Source organism: Sciurus vulgaris (assembly GCF_902686455.1).
Source record: "Sciurus vulgaris genome assembly, chromosome: 2".
In the NCBI taxonomy this organism is placed as follows: Eukaryota; Metazoa; Chordata; class Mammalia; order Rodentia; family Sciuridae; genus Sciurus; species Sciurus vulgaris.
The window spans coordinates 157,869,036-157,883,796 of NC_136462.1; the positions used below are offsets into that span (position 1 = coordinate 157,869,036).

The 14,761-nt window shown below is 39.6% G+C and overlaps 1 protein-coding gene across 3 annotated transcripts in view; it reads right to left on the reverse strand.

Moving 5' to 3' along the window:
- Window positions 1-1,629: 1,629 nt before the first annotated feature.
- The window catches only part of KIZ (kizuna centrosomal protein), a 128,183-nt gene continuing 115,051 nt past the window's right edge, over window positions 1,630-14,761 (reverse strand). For all 3 annotated transcript variants that reach the window (XM_079123560.1, XM_079123559.1, XM_079123561.1), the window contains 2 exons: window positions 3,528-3,571; window positions 1,630-1,745 (listed from right to left, as the gene is read on the reverse strand). In XM_079123560.1, coding sequence (XP_078979686.1) covers window positions 3,549-3,571 — 23 coding nt within the window. In that variant the 3' untranslated portion in view covers window positions 1,630-1,745; window positions 3,528-3,548. The remainder of the gene's footprint in view (window positions 1,746-3,527; window positions 3,572-14,761) is intronic.

The window sequence follows — 14,761 nt, forward strand, 5'->3', positions numbered from 1 at the left end:
TGCTAAGTAACTCAGTGAGATGCTGTCTCTAAACAAAATACAAAATAGGATTGGGGATGTGGCTCAGTGGCTAAGTGCTCCTGAGTTCAATGCTTGGCACCACCTCCCCCCAAAAAATTCTGAAAAATATAAATTTTCCAATGTATACTAGTAAATTCTAGAAAGACAAAACCGAAAATTACCGTGTAATATATTCTAAAGCCTTTGGCTCCATCGTACATTTTTATAGTAATCAATCTTTGGAAAATTGTTAGGAAATGAGTGGTTATCAATGAGTGAAGAATATGGCCTTGTCTTTTTATACTCACAAGTACATGAAGTTGAGGGAATATTTTGACCAGCATGTGTGTGTGTGTGTGTGTGTGTTATATATATATATATATATATATTAAAGAAATAAGTTGCTACTGATGCACTGACATAATTCTTATCCCACCCACCTTCCTGCCCCTTCTTTGCATTCTTTCATTTTTGTGATCAAATCCAGGGCTTGCTAAGCAAGCACCATATCACTAAACTGTACTCCAGACTTATTTTGCTCATCCTTTTCTCTTTTCTTCCTCAGAGCTTGAAGAAGATCAATCACTTTCTTGAAGATCTCATGAATCCCTTATGCATGTTCTTACCTTTACTACATGTGAACCTTGTTATATATGGTTTAAATATGAGTTCTTCCCCAAAAGCTCATGTGAGACAACAGAAGAATGTTCTGAGGTAAAATAGATTGTGAGAGTTGTAAGGTTACAATGATCAGTGTGTTAATCCATGGATATGAATTAAATGAGTAAGCAGGTGGGGTGTGGCTAAAGGAGGTAGGTCACTGAGGGTATGCCTCCCAAGTAGCTGCGACTATAAGTGTGCACCAACATGTCCAGTCTAAAGTTAACTTTTGTGTATAACGTAAGGTAGAGATCCAACTTCCTTTTTTTGCATGTGGCTGTCCAGTTGTTCCTTCATCATTTGTTGAAAAGCCTGTTCTTTCCACACTGAATAATTTTGACATGCTTGTTGAAAATTATTTGACCATAAATGTGAGGGATTATTTCTGAATTTTCAATTCTAGATTACTTATACATCAGTGGAATCAATATTCCATTGATCCGGGTCTATTCAGGACCAGACCATCTTAATTACTGTAGGTTTTTATAAGTGTTAAAATCAGGAAGTGCAGGTGTTTCAACGTTTTCTTTTTCAAGATTGTTTTTGGTTATTCTAGGTCCTTTGAATTTCATCTTGCCAATTTCTACAGAGAAACAAAATTGAATTCTTATTTTCAGAAACACAAAGATTTATTTAGGAAAGCAAAGATACATTCAAGGAAAAATGTGGGCTATCGTGAGAGTAAGAAGCTTTGGCGGTAAAGCAAAGAACAGACATTCAATGGAGAATATGGGCCATCTCCAGAGGGAGAAACAGTGGCCAACTTGAGTTTAATGGGCATTGAACTCATCACTTTGCTTCTTGATGACACTTATAAATGAATATGCTAGTTCATATTTCTATCATGAAATTTCACTTGAATAGCAAATGCGTTCCCATGTTTTCCTCTTGAACAAGGATGTGTTTATTTTGGATACCACATATAAATACAGGGTTTCAGTTTATTTAAAGCCTTTATTTTCCAACAGATGTTACAGCTTACTAGTCATAAAAATCATCAAAATCATCAGCGGATGTGTTATAGTTTTTAGGACGCAAAGCAGCTTCAATTTCTGAGTTACTGTCATCAGACTCTCCCCAGAAGGCTGGAAAAGAAAAGCAGGCAGTTATGCAATGTTTTCTGCATTCTGATTAAGAGTTTAAGAAACAGCACTCTATGTCATGTATATCTAAAAAGAACAAATAAAAAAAGTTTATGAAACAGCACAGTGGGACTGGTTAATTAGAGCACTGGCCTGCAAGAAGTCTAATAAGTATACCACATAAGGTACCTTACAGATACACCCAGAATAGATGTTGGTACTGTAAAAAATCTAGATATTTCACACTATGTTCTATGCTTTGTTATGGAAATTCTTTTGCAAGAAATTCTTTTCCTTCTCCCTTCTCTTGTGCCCAATTTTTTACTATAGGATAGGGATTTAAAATCAGGCTTAACAAGGATGCAGGGCTGCCAGGGGTTTTCATCAGGTCTGATATTAACTACCTTCCTCTGTTCTTTCTAAGAGCAGAGAGGAGAAGGGAAAGGCATGGTAGAGGAATAAGCAGTGAAGCTAAGCCTAAGAGAGGACTTGGAAACACATCACTTATTTGAGGGGTGATCTTATGAACCATGTGGAGGAGAGTGGGGGAGTGCCACAGGGAAGAGAGGAAGCCAGTAAAAATTATATTAACAAGTGGGTGCTGGCAGGGCACAAAAAGGACTCAATTCTGCTCTGAAAGCCTGGGTAGAACTAGAACTCTCTTTACATTATCCCAGTGAAGAGTAAAGAAGTAGAGTTATTGATCTATCAACTCCCATCTCCTGGTTGAGAGTTCTCAACTCAGGGCATCAACTCCTTGCACTTGGGCTGCCTTCTGAAGGCTGGACATGGGGCATCCTGTGGCCAGAGAAAGCCTTTAGACAGAGATTCACAGCTGCCTGATAAAGAAGGCAGCAGGCATGTCCATGAACTGGAGCTGAGGTAACCTCTGGACAGCTGTTAGGATGTGGTAGGGTCATCAATAGTGACTACTACCCTGTCAACTGCATGACTACTGATATCTATATGACATGGCCTGGCAGCTTTTTGCTGACTTCTTATAGATGACTCCGTTTTAATTTTTCATCAACCTGGTAAGGAATTATTAATATCTCCATTTTACTAAGCAAACTGAGGCTGTGGGTGGTCAAGCTGAATGTCCCACCCGGGTCATGACTCAAACCCATATGTTCCATTACCACCTGCTGGGAATGGGGGTTAAGGAGACAAGAGGAGAGAGAGTCCAAGGTTGGTAGGGGAGGTGCCACACACAGTGTTAGAGTAAGAAGAGAATTAGACTCTCACTTCATCTTGGCACTAAAGGATAAACAGGAGCTCATGAGGCTGAGAGGAGGGGAAAGAAACTTCATGAGCAAAGGCACAGAGGCATAAATGTGGTGTATACAAAAAGGCTGGTTGTGGCTGACCCAAAGAGGACAGAACTTGGGAGGAATGAGCTGGAAAGTGGGATTGGCCACACCACAAATGGAAAAAGGTTAGACTCTATCCTGCAGGTAGGGGGAAACACTGACAATTCTTAGGAAGGTAAAAAGGGGAAATCAGGTTTTGGATTCTTGGTAATCAAGTAGATGATACCTGGGGCTGAGGAGAGGACTGAATGCGAAGAAACCAGTTAGAGTTACTGCAAGACCCCTGCCACACCATGAGCAATGGATTTGAAAAACCATGTCTTGAGAAGTCCTCAGATCCCACCCTATGGGTACTACAAGGATGCGGGCACACTTCACAGTCCTCACATAAGGATGTAGAAGACTAATACATGTCACATACAACTGTTTTGATTAAAATTAAAAATGAAAATTCATGTCTAGTTATTTCTCTTACCATTTGACTTTAAATTGGTCATTATTTTCTTTTTGTTTTCATGCCTGTAAAATAAAGAAAGAGCCTGAAAAAATTACAGACTAATAGTTTTACAGAGTACATTGGGGAAGAAGCACTGTTATTTACTAGAAGGCCTGCAACTTAGTATACTTCCCAGATTTTTAAAAGCACAAAGAAAGCACAAAGAAAATGTCAAGACTCCTTGTACCTATAGGTATTTGTTGGTGCTTTGGTGTGTACTGCTACTCCAACAGCATCACCAGTGACCTCTGTGTGTTTCCCTCAGCAGGCTCTGCCCGCATCCCATCTGCCCTAGTGCCATGTGTGCACTGGGCACTGTAAGTTCTTGCTGGAGGGTGGTTACGTGGGAAGGGAGACAGAGGAAGGTTTCTATCCAACAGTTCTCTGGAAACACTGATGTATAAAGTTTTATTGCTTTTAGGCAAGCACAAAGTGAACTACCTGAAGTAGGGAATTCAAGACCTTAAAATGTAAAGAGATGTTAGTGAGGGAGTTAAAATATGTATCTCCCTACTGCCAGTAACAGCAAAACTAACAGTTTAACAAAGGAGGTCACCAACAAACAATAGAAAAATACAAGCATCATGGACACTTACATGCTTAGGTTTCTATGTATCAAATACATAAAAATGCTAGAGTTGGTGGCATCTAGTTAGTACCCACTAACTGAAGACAACAGGACAAGGAACCTGGCTCTGTGGGATGGGATTTCTTAGTGTGCCTTTTCAGGAGCTTTTGCAATTTCAATAGAATGGACAAGTGCTCAAAGGAGGTATTAGGAAAGGGTGAGTTATTCTCCCTACATGGGGCCACTACTGCTCTTCTCATGGCTGGGACCCTTTTCCTCTTGATGCAGAAAACCCTAGAAATTCATAGTTTCCTTTCCCTCGGGCCAAGCCTGGTTAACTTATGGCTTAAAAATCTGCCTTTTGTCATAGCTGCCATAATTTGCTTATGTTTTTCCTTCAGTAAAATAAGTTTCAATGAGGTAAAATTTTCTAGGTTCAGTAACTGTCAATATTCCCTTGAAATTTAGTGCCTATTATTTGCCATAATCAAATACTGCCTGTGTCATTTCTCCATAAAGAGCAGAAAACCCCTATGACCCTCAGCAAAGACCGAGAAGCTAACCAGTAGTCAAGCTACTATGAAAGTGGGCACCAATGAAGGGAGTTTAAAAGAATTCATATTACATAAAGTACAAACACATGTGTGTGTACATGTAGACAGTAAATGTAACTGGGGGTTAAGTTACTACTTACCCAACTGAAGATATTGGGCTAAGTGTTCAAGGGGAGGGGTGGATTATAAAAATACTGGTAGGCATTCAAGGATGCAAATTTGCCAGGTATGGTTCAAATAATAAGCCTCATGGGGAAAAGGCAAGTTTGCTGCTGGCTGGGAGAACTTTGTGCTCAGTGGTGAGTGATGGGTAGGTGATTACAGAATCCCCAAGGAGGCAAGATGCCTCTGGACTGAGATTTTAAAGATGGAGAGGATGTCACAAGATAGGATGTGGGAGGAGGAGGCAGTAGGGAGCCTTGATACAGGAGCAAGGGCACAGAGACAGGCAAGCTCAGGTCAGGTTCCTAGAATTTAGGCCACTTTTCTGAGCTCCAGAAACATGTCCAGTGTCCGTCTGGTATTACCATTTGGCCTCCTCCAAAGCACCTTGTGGTCAATACTTCCATCATGAACAAACTCACCATCCTTCCAGTGTGGTCCCCTCCCTTGCCAAGCCAGGGCTTTCATCTCATCTCGGTAAATGATCCACAACTTTCTATTTCCTCCCAAGCCACACCAGGACATACACTTAATCCCAAGCCTGTTTGTCCTGCCAAGCTGACCTCCCAATACTTTTCAGGTCTTCATCATTTCCGTGTATACTGCTACCATACTGGTAAATGAATCGATATCTCCTCCCTGGATATCTGCAAAAATCTCTTCACTGCTGGTCATATTTCCTTGTCCTACTGTCATCCACTTTCTACTCAGTAGCAAGGAGTGAGCTCTTTTGAAACACAAATCTGATCATTCACTTTCTTGCATAAAACTCTTCAAATGCCTCTACAATGCTTTTGGCACAAAGACCTAAACGCTGAGCAGTGCTTCCAAGATTGATCTCCTTAATGACATTGAGTTCTCCCACTACAGCCTTTCCTATTCTTCGCCCTACCCTATCCCACCACCAAGTCCTCATCAGAGTTGCTGCTTTACACCCATTTGTGTCACTGATTGATTAGCCTCTGCTTCCCCACTAGACTATTAGCTCCACGATGATAGCAACCATATCTGCTCAGCTCACCTGGGTAATCTGGTGCTTAGCACTTAGTAGGTGCTCAGGGTGGAGTGAATAAATGAACCTCACTCAGCACTGGGCCCTGCTTGAAGGCACATGATCAATGTTTAATGATATAATATCAATGATAAAATATTTGATTTGCATGTTTTAAACTAATATGTAGCTTTAGAATCAGTAAAGTTACATATTAATTAAATTTTGTTCACCTTTTTGGCTTATATGCTGGCAAGTGGTGGCATGAGGGGGTAGGGGGGACCCAGAGAAGACAAAAAAGAAAAAGTCTTGCACAATGCCACATCATGGCTAAGTGGAAATCATCTATGTAAGTAACTGTTCATAATCACACAGCTCATCAAAAGCAAGTGAGCTAGCAATGCTGAGTGCTACCACAGAGGTGACCCACAGAGTATGTCAGGGACTCTGCATTCTAAGTTTACCATGTGTCTGTGAGGCTACTTGAACTTACATTTTCTGTTTGTCCTGTAGTTACACAATGTGACTTTGAGAACATTTAAGTCACAGGGATCCAGTGAACATCTCAGTGAAATATAATTGTGCAATGGTTCCTAATTGTCTGCTTTATTAGATTTTTCAGAAAATATATTTTAGAACCACAATGCACCACAGTTCACCCACTGAGAAAGGTGGAGGACACTTTTTAAGTGTTTTCTACTCCACCCTCACCTAAGCAGCAGTTATTTTTTCTTTTGGGAATCCATCTTTAAGACTCAATGTGACACTGCAATTCAAGGTCAATTTTTATTAAACACAATTCTTAGGGTCAACATTTCTTTCTCTGGGTCATACCTAATAAGTAAAGATATGGAAAGGATGAATAGAAAAGAGGGAAAGTTTCCCTTGGAGTATTGGATAGAGCTAACTTATTAGCTGCCATAGTCAATTAGAGAAAAACAAAACCAAATTCACTTCTGAAAGCAAAAGAAATGGAAGAGTTAAAGTTACAGGCTAGGGGATATGATCACCATACTCCATCGTACGTGCTTGGAATCCGACTGCCTAATCTCTGAGAGGGTGAAAGTAATGTCTGTTTTATATGGCAGAGGTTGGCAAAGATTTTCTGTAAAGAATCACATAGTAAGGAGTCAAGATAGTAGATCAGAAGCACCTAGCATTCTCCTGTTTTCCCATGTGAGAAAGTCAAAACAACAGCTGGGGATCAAGACCAGAAATCTGAACACACAGGGTGGGTGCTATGCCTCTGAGTGAGAGGAACTGCATCTAACTCCAGCCATGATCCAGCCCTGCCCAACCTTGGCAGATAGACAGACAGACAGAGAGACATGGGGTAAGGGAAGAGATAGATATCTCAAATAAATAACCTAATGACATATTTGAAATTGGGAAAACAAGAAAAACCTCAAATCCCTAATCGATAAAAGGAAAGAAATAATAAAGATCAGAGCAGAAATAAAGAGACTAAAAGAACAATACAAAGCATCAATGAAACAAAGAGGGGTTCTTTGAAAAGATAAACAAAATTGACAAACCTTTAGCTGAACTAACTAAATGAGAGATTAAGACCCAAATAAATAAAATTATAAATGAAAAGGAAGATATTACAACAGATATCACTGAAATTCAAAGGGTCATTAGGGAATACCTTGAAAAATTATATGGCAATAAATTGGAAAATCTAGAAGAAACAAATTTCTTGATACACACACCTGTCAAGATTGAACCAAAGAGGATATAAATAATCTAAACAGATGAATAGGTCAACAAGTAATGTGACTGAAACAGTAATAAAAAGTCTCCCAACAAAGAAAAGACCCAGGACTAGGTGGATTCAAGGCTGAATTTTACCAGATTTAAGAACTGACACCAATGTGCCTCAAACTATTCCATAAAATAGAAGGGAAAGGAAATTTTCCAATTTCATTCTATAAAGCCACTATTACCTTGCTACCAAAATCTGATAAGGATACAACAAAAAGAGAACTATAGACCAATATCCCTGATGAATATAGGTAACAATAATTCTTACTAAAACACATGCAATTCCAATTCAATGGCACATTCAAAAGATCACTCACCACGATCAAGTTTATTTCATTCCAAGGATGTAAGGATGGTGCAACATATGCATATCAAAAAATGTAATACACCACATAAATAGATTCAAGGATAAAAATCACATGATCATCTCAATAGATACGGAAAGTCTTTGATAAAATTTAACATCCCTTCATGACAAAAGCTCTGAATAAATTAGGTACAGAAGGATCTTATCTCAACAATCCATAGCCAACATCTTACCAAATGGGGAAAAAGACCACTCTCAACAACTCTCATTCAATATTGTACTAGAAATTTTAGCTAGAGCAATCAGGCAAGAGAAAGACAGAAAATGTATACAAATAGGTAAGACAGAAGTCAAATTATCCCTATTTGCTGATGATATGATATCCACACAAAGAAGAATGAAACTAGATACCGCTCACCCTATACAAAACTTAATGTGGACCAGAGATAAAAACGCTTGAGGAAACACTTCAAGATACTGAATATCTTATAATAATTTCTTGTATAGGGCTCCAACAGTTCAGGAGAAAATATGAAAACTGAATTAACAAGTGAAATTACATCAAATTAAACTAAGGAAACACGAGGATGAAGATAACCTATTAAATGGGAGAAAATCTTAACCAGCAATTCATCTGACAAAGGATTAATATCCAGAATATGTAAAGGACTATAAAACTTAACAAGAAAAAAACCAAGTAATTCAATTTTCAAAATGGTTATATGACCTAAATAGACACCTATCAAAATAAGACGTATGAGTGGCCAATAAATTTAGGAAAAAATGGTCTAATTTAGCCATCAGAGAAATGCAAATTAAAACTACATCGGGGCTGGGGAGATAGCTCAGTTGGTAGAGTGCTTGCCTTGCAAGCACAAGGCCCTGAGTTTGATCCCCAGTACTGCAAAAACAAACAAACAAAAAACCCAAAAACAAACAGACAAAAAAAACCACATCTAGGCCAGATGTGGTGGCATGCATTTGTAACACCTGTAACACCAGCAACTCTGGAGGCTGAAGTGGGAAGATGAGTTGCTAGCCTGAGCAACCCAGTGAGACCCCATCTCAAAACAATAACTAACAAAACAAAAGAACTACACTGAGATTCCACCTCATCCCAACTAGACGGTTATTATAAAAAGAAAATGCTGGCAATATGTGGAGAAAAAGGAAATCTTATACACTGTTGGTGAGAATGTAATCTAGTACAGTTACTATGGAAAACAGTAGGGAGTTCTTTAAAAAACTAAAACTAGAATTACCATTTGATTCAGCTATACCACTCCTTGGTTTACATCAGAAGAAAATGGAGTTAGCATACAAAAGAGACACTTGCATACCATGTTTACTTGCATACCATGTTTATTGTGGCACTATTCACAGTAGTCAAGATATGGAATCAGCCAAGGTGCCCAGTAACAGATGAACAGATAAAAAAAAAATATGGCGTGCACACAAACATGAGAATTCTTAAGCCATAAAAAGAATGAAATCTATCATTTGCAGGAAAATGGATGGAACTGGAGGACATATCAAGTGCAGTAAGTCAGACACAAAGAAGAGTATCCATATTTCCTATCATAGGCATTAACAACAACAACAACAACAAAAGTAGAAGTAGAAGAGGGACTGTTAGGGTCTGGGAATGGGGGCAGAGGAAAGGGAAAGAAGAGGGCAAGAAAAGGTAAAAAGGAGGGTGGTGTGATAAGTGCACATCATATATATATGTGTAGAAATGTCACAGTGAAACTCATCGATTTGTACAATTGTTGCTGTTAATTAAAGAAGAAAGAAAGCACCAGATAGTAAACAATTCAGGCTTTGTGGAACATGTGGCCTGTCATAGCTACTCAGTTCTGTGGTTGTAGTAAGAAATCAGCCATGGACAATACCTAAACTGATAGAAGTGGCTGTTTTCCGAAGAAACTTCATTTTACAGATACTGAAATTTGAATTTCATATACTTTCAGGTATCATGAAACATTCTTCTTTGGACTTTAATCACTTCAGAGTATAAAAATCAATTTTAAGTTGTAGGCCATACAAAACCAAGTCTGGTCTTGGTTCAAGGGCTGTTATTTGCTGAACCTGTTACCAGCACTGCCAATGTGTGACACATGTGCAGCAAAAGAGAGAGCCCACTTTTCCCCTTCATGGTATCTCAAGGGTAACTCTTGGAACCTAAAACAGACCACTTGAATTTTTTTCCTTAAAAGTTTACAATTAGACTGGTGGTCCCATTTCAAACAAACCACAGACAACTGAGTAAATTAAAATATAACTGCATTATATTAGACACTTATCTGCAGAATTTCTCAGTAGGTTTGGTAATTTTCCCCCAGCTGTATCGTGAACAACCACATACTCATCAGGGGGATATTCAATAATTAACATCTTGCCATACTTTTCCATTTTCTGATGACTTTTGGTAACTATTTGAGTTCTTCTGCTATTGATAAATCAGATTAGAAGGACTGTAATTCAAAGCCACTTTCTTTGTACTCATCCCTTGTTAAGTTTAAGAAGTCAAGGTCAGTCATGATCTTGTAACAGCTTCTTTAAACGCAACCCTCGCACAGATGAACACCCCTACCTAAGTAATCATAGTAGCACAGCATACTAATGAAATAGGAGAAATTATATGCATCAGGTGTTAATTTTATATGAGCAAATGGCTAACATAGCTAGAAAAAGTCTACACAATCAACATAAACACAAAATTAGATGGTAAAAATTATTTTAAGTACTAGGTTTTGCTTTGTGGAGCTGGCAAATGGAATACAAAATGAGATGCAGAAAACCTAAAGGTAAGAAATCCACATTAAAGTAAAACAGAGCATTTATGTTCTACAAATCCAGATCCTTCAATGTATGGGCATACTGAGTCCAAAGGGGTTGAGGGATATGTCCCAGAATGAAGTTAGCCAACAGTGGAATAGAACTGGAACAAAAAGCTCTTCTGGTATACTGATCAGCCTTGTGAGAAGCAATAAAATACCAAGGTGAAGGAGAACCTTCTGTCAGTTCCATTGGGCCCCCACCCCAATGTGGGACTGATTGTGTGAGTTGCTTTCAGGAACTGGGATGTATCTGCTCTGTGACAGATGGTCTTGGCTTCTAATGCCCAACTCTGCTCACTTTGTGGTTATGGGCAAATTCCCTACCTCTCTGAGCAGCAGTCTTCTTGTCTGAAAATGGGAATAGTAATTTCTTTCTTAACATGTTCTGAGTAGTTAAAAGAATGCTATATGAGAGCATGGAGCAGTAGACTTCAGTACAGAGGTGCTGCACTATCAGAGCATTTGCATGAACAAAGGCACGTAATTGGCTGGTGATGTGCAGGTGGTGGTGATCAGCCATCAGGCACAGGGCCAATGAAAATTAAGGTTTGGGGCAGACTGAGAGGAGACAAGCCTATATGTATGTATTCCTGAGGGGCCTGACAGGTGGGAACACTGAGGATGACTTGTTAGGTTCCTAGAGGAGGAGAAGTGCCTTAGCCGGGCCTTAAAACAAGGGTGGGCAGAGTATCTAGTTTGAGTTCATGCACTCCTTCACTCATTTCCTCTCTGAGCAAATGAAAAAAAAAAAAAAAAATACGATAAATAGGACATCATGAGCCAGGCTCTATGCTGAGGCAATAGTGAACAAAACTGACTTGATCTCTGCCCTCAAGGAGCTCATGCTCTATTGGGGAAGACAGATACCAAAATACTAACTGTGATACAGGCAAACTATGGGGCTGGCAGATAATTTAGGGCAATGGAACTAGAGGATGACATTTCAGGTCCCTGACATGTGCCAAAAGTTTGTACACCCCTGCCAAGGTCAGGGCCAGAAGGCAGATAACCTTTCCATCAACAGGATAGCAGTCAGGAAGGAACCCGATAAGGCTCTCTGTAAGTATATTCCTCCAGGTTCTGCTTCCTGAAACTGTGAAAACGTATTGCAGAGCAGAGAGAAACTATTCAAAACTGTCCATGATTATTTCTCTTTAAACATATGTACATGCACACATGTGCATGCAAACGTATGCAGATAATTGTACAGAATACACAACTCTATCTCTACATGTGATGCCATATGGAGACGAGGGCACTTTATACAATTGACTCTTGTAAGGAATAACACTTGAGTAAATGGTGAAGCTCTATACTGATGCTCACTGTCTCAGGAAGTACTGGAGATTCAGAAACCTGCCACCCCAATGGAAAGCTCACACAGGGGGAGGGAGCAGAAGACGCATGTGTTAGATGATGGTAGGAACAGCCCCAGGGGCCATAGGAAGGGCATCCTGTAAAGCCAGATCCTTTGCTCAAGAAACTTTGAGAAGGTTGAATGAAACCCGGTGAAGAGCATTTCAGCAAGAGAACAGGTATAAAAGCCATGGACATGGAACCACATGTTGCATCAGGGTATGACAAGTAGCCTGGTGCTGTGCAGCATATTCTGGAAGCAAGGGACATAGAAGATAGGCTGGCAAGGGCATACCGTGTATGGCTGCTCTATACTGGAAGGGGTTCAGGTGACAAGGGCTTCTTGAAAGACACGCAGCAACAGAGGTGAAGATATTGGGATGGGGACTCAGATTCTTGTTTCTGGCTCTCAGGGGAGGGGAAATTTGTAAAGAGCAAATCTGGGGAAAGTTCTGTTAATAACACATTGACTCTCAATTGCATGAACACTATCTTCTTTTTCTTTTTCTTTTCTTTTTTTTTTTGGAACAGAAAAATATACCTCAAGTCTATTAATAAACATACCCAAGTTACTGCCACTTTGAGGACATGTCAGTTGCGTTTGGCAATGAAATTGAGGGTTCTGCCAAGAGAACAGTCTGTGGTTTGTGCTAGGGAAAAGGAATGGCTCCAAGTAGAAAGTGTCCTTCTAGTTCTAGGGCCTTGGTATAATGATGACGGAAACTCATCATTATAACTCATGTTGTGGTCTCTAGGCTTTGAATTCTAAAAATTTAATGATTGCTAGCTGAAATCAATATTAAATTTCTTAAATAGCATCTTCAGTTAGAATATTCCTAAAGCAGACATATGTTTCTAAAAAACAGAAGGAAGAAAATAATATAGAAAGAAAAAAATTCCAGTGACCATGCCAACAAATCTCTGTAAATACTAATTTTAAGTTTTAAAGACCCATTCAAGTTGGAGGCAGTTTTGATTTGAAAAGTCTGAGTGCCCCCTGATGGTTAATTGAGGATCCTACAACAGATACCATTTTCAGCTGCCTGGGGACAACTTGTTAACTTCTTCCCTTCAAACAATGGAGTGAACTGTTCTTATTACAGAAGTGCTGTGTGCATTAAAAAAATCAAAGTATATGGGCTTATGATAAGAAGTGTGGGATATTTTGGAAGCTACTAATTCAGTAGAATTTAAAGAGAATGCAAATTTACTAAGCCAGAGACAGAGATGGGCACTTCTTTTTATAAGAGAAATTAAAGGACTTCCAGGAAAAACTTATTTTCATTTTACTGGAAAATTTGGTTCTTTGTGATCTTTGTATTATTCCAGGGAAAACAGCACAATGACCAGGCAAGAGGAATCCATGGCCCCTATCAGTGCATGGAGCATCAGCAGCAGGCTGGCGCCCTCCACTGGTCGCTCCCATTGCTGCAGGGCTGGCATAGAATGCCACCCACAGCGGCCCTGCCAGTGTGCACTGGCTGGGTGACTTCTGCTACCTTTCCCCCAGGCAATTATGTTGCAAGTACACACCCCTTTTCTTTGGGCAAAACCTGGCATTTCTAACCAACCAGTAAGCTGAAGTTACAAGGCAGGAACCAGTAAGCTGAAGTTATAAGGCAGGCAGTTAAGATGTACTCTTCATTGAATAAATGGATCCGGGAGAGTGAAAATCGCTTCCTGGGGAAGGTAAAGCGAGACAATGTTTGCAGAAGAGAGGAAGCTCTGGCATGCACCCCTGAACAAAAGGGAACAAGTGGTCTTTACTTGGAGAACAGCTTCCTATTAGGACTCACTCCTTCGTACATTATGCCTTTCATCCCCACTCAACCACAAAATGATTTTGCTGAAGCAAATACAATGGTAGAAAAAGATTTACACTGAAAGAATCTTTAATAATAAACTGTTGCCGATCTGCCTACTTGCCCGTGATTTATAATACAATAAACATCGGATTCTATTACGGCTCATGCACTGAAGCTGCTGCTCTGAAAAACGGAATATGAAAGCACCCAGATCCCACCACCATCACAATGAAATGAGCATGTATAAATGTGCTAAGAGTATCTCTTTGCATCTTTTATAGCTTGTGTGTATTAATCTGTAACGCTTATTAAGAAAGTCATTGCTATGCAAAGCAGCACCCAATCCCTTTCTCTGGCTTTTCAACAGAGTGCACTGTTTAGCCAATAGGACGGACCCTCTGGCCTTCATTCTGCATTCATCACAGGCAACATTTGCACAATGTATCTCTCAAAGGCGGCTGAAAAGAAGGCCTTAATACTCATGTAAACAACTGCAAACCAATTACTTAATGAATCAGGCCCACACATAATGAGGTGCAGACAAAGAGCTATAAATGCATTTTTGCACCCAAGCTGCTGCTTTAAAGTAAAATCCCTCAGCTGTAGTTTGGGCTTAACTAGCACATCATAATTATTGTCTCTAGGACATCAGAGGAAGCCATTTTTTTTTTTTTTTTTTTTTAGGTCCAGCGGGGTCTTTTTTTTTTTTTTTTTTTTGAGGTTGCTCATCAGCTCACTGACAAAATAGAGCAAAGAAGAATTTTTAAAAGTGCTACAGCAGCGCTGCACTGTTATGTTTATTCTCAAGTACTAGGTTTCGAGACCACTTGTAAAAGCAATAAAGCACAAGGAGTGACTGCAGTAAG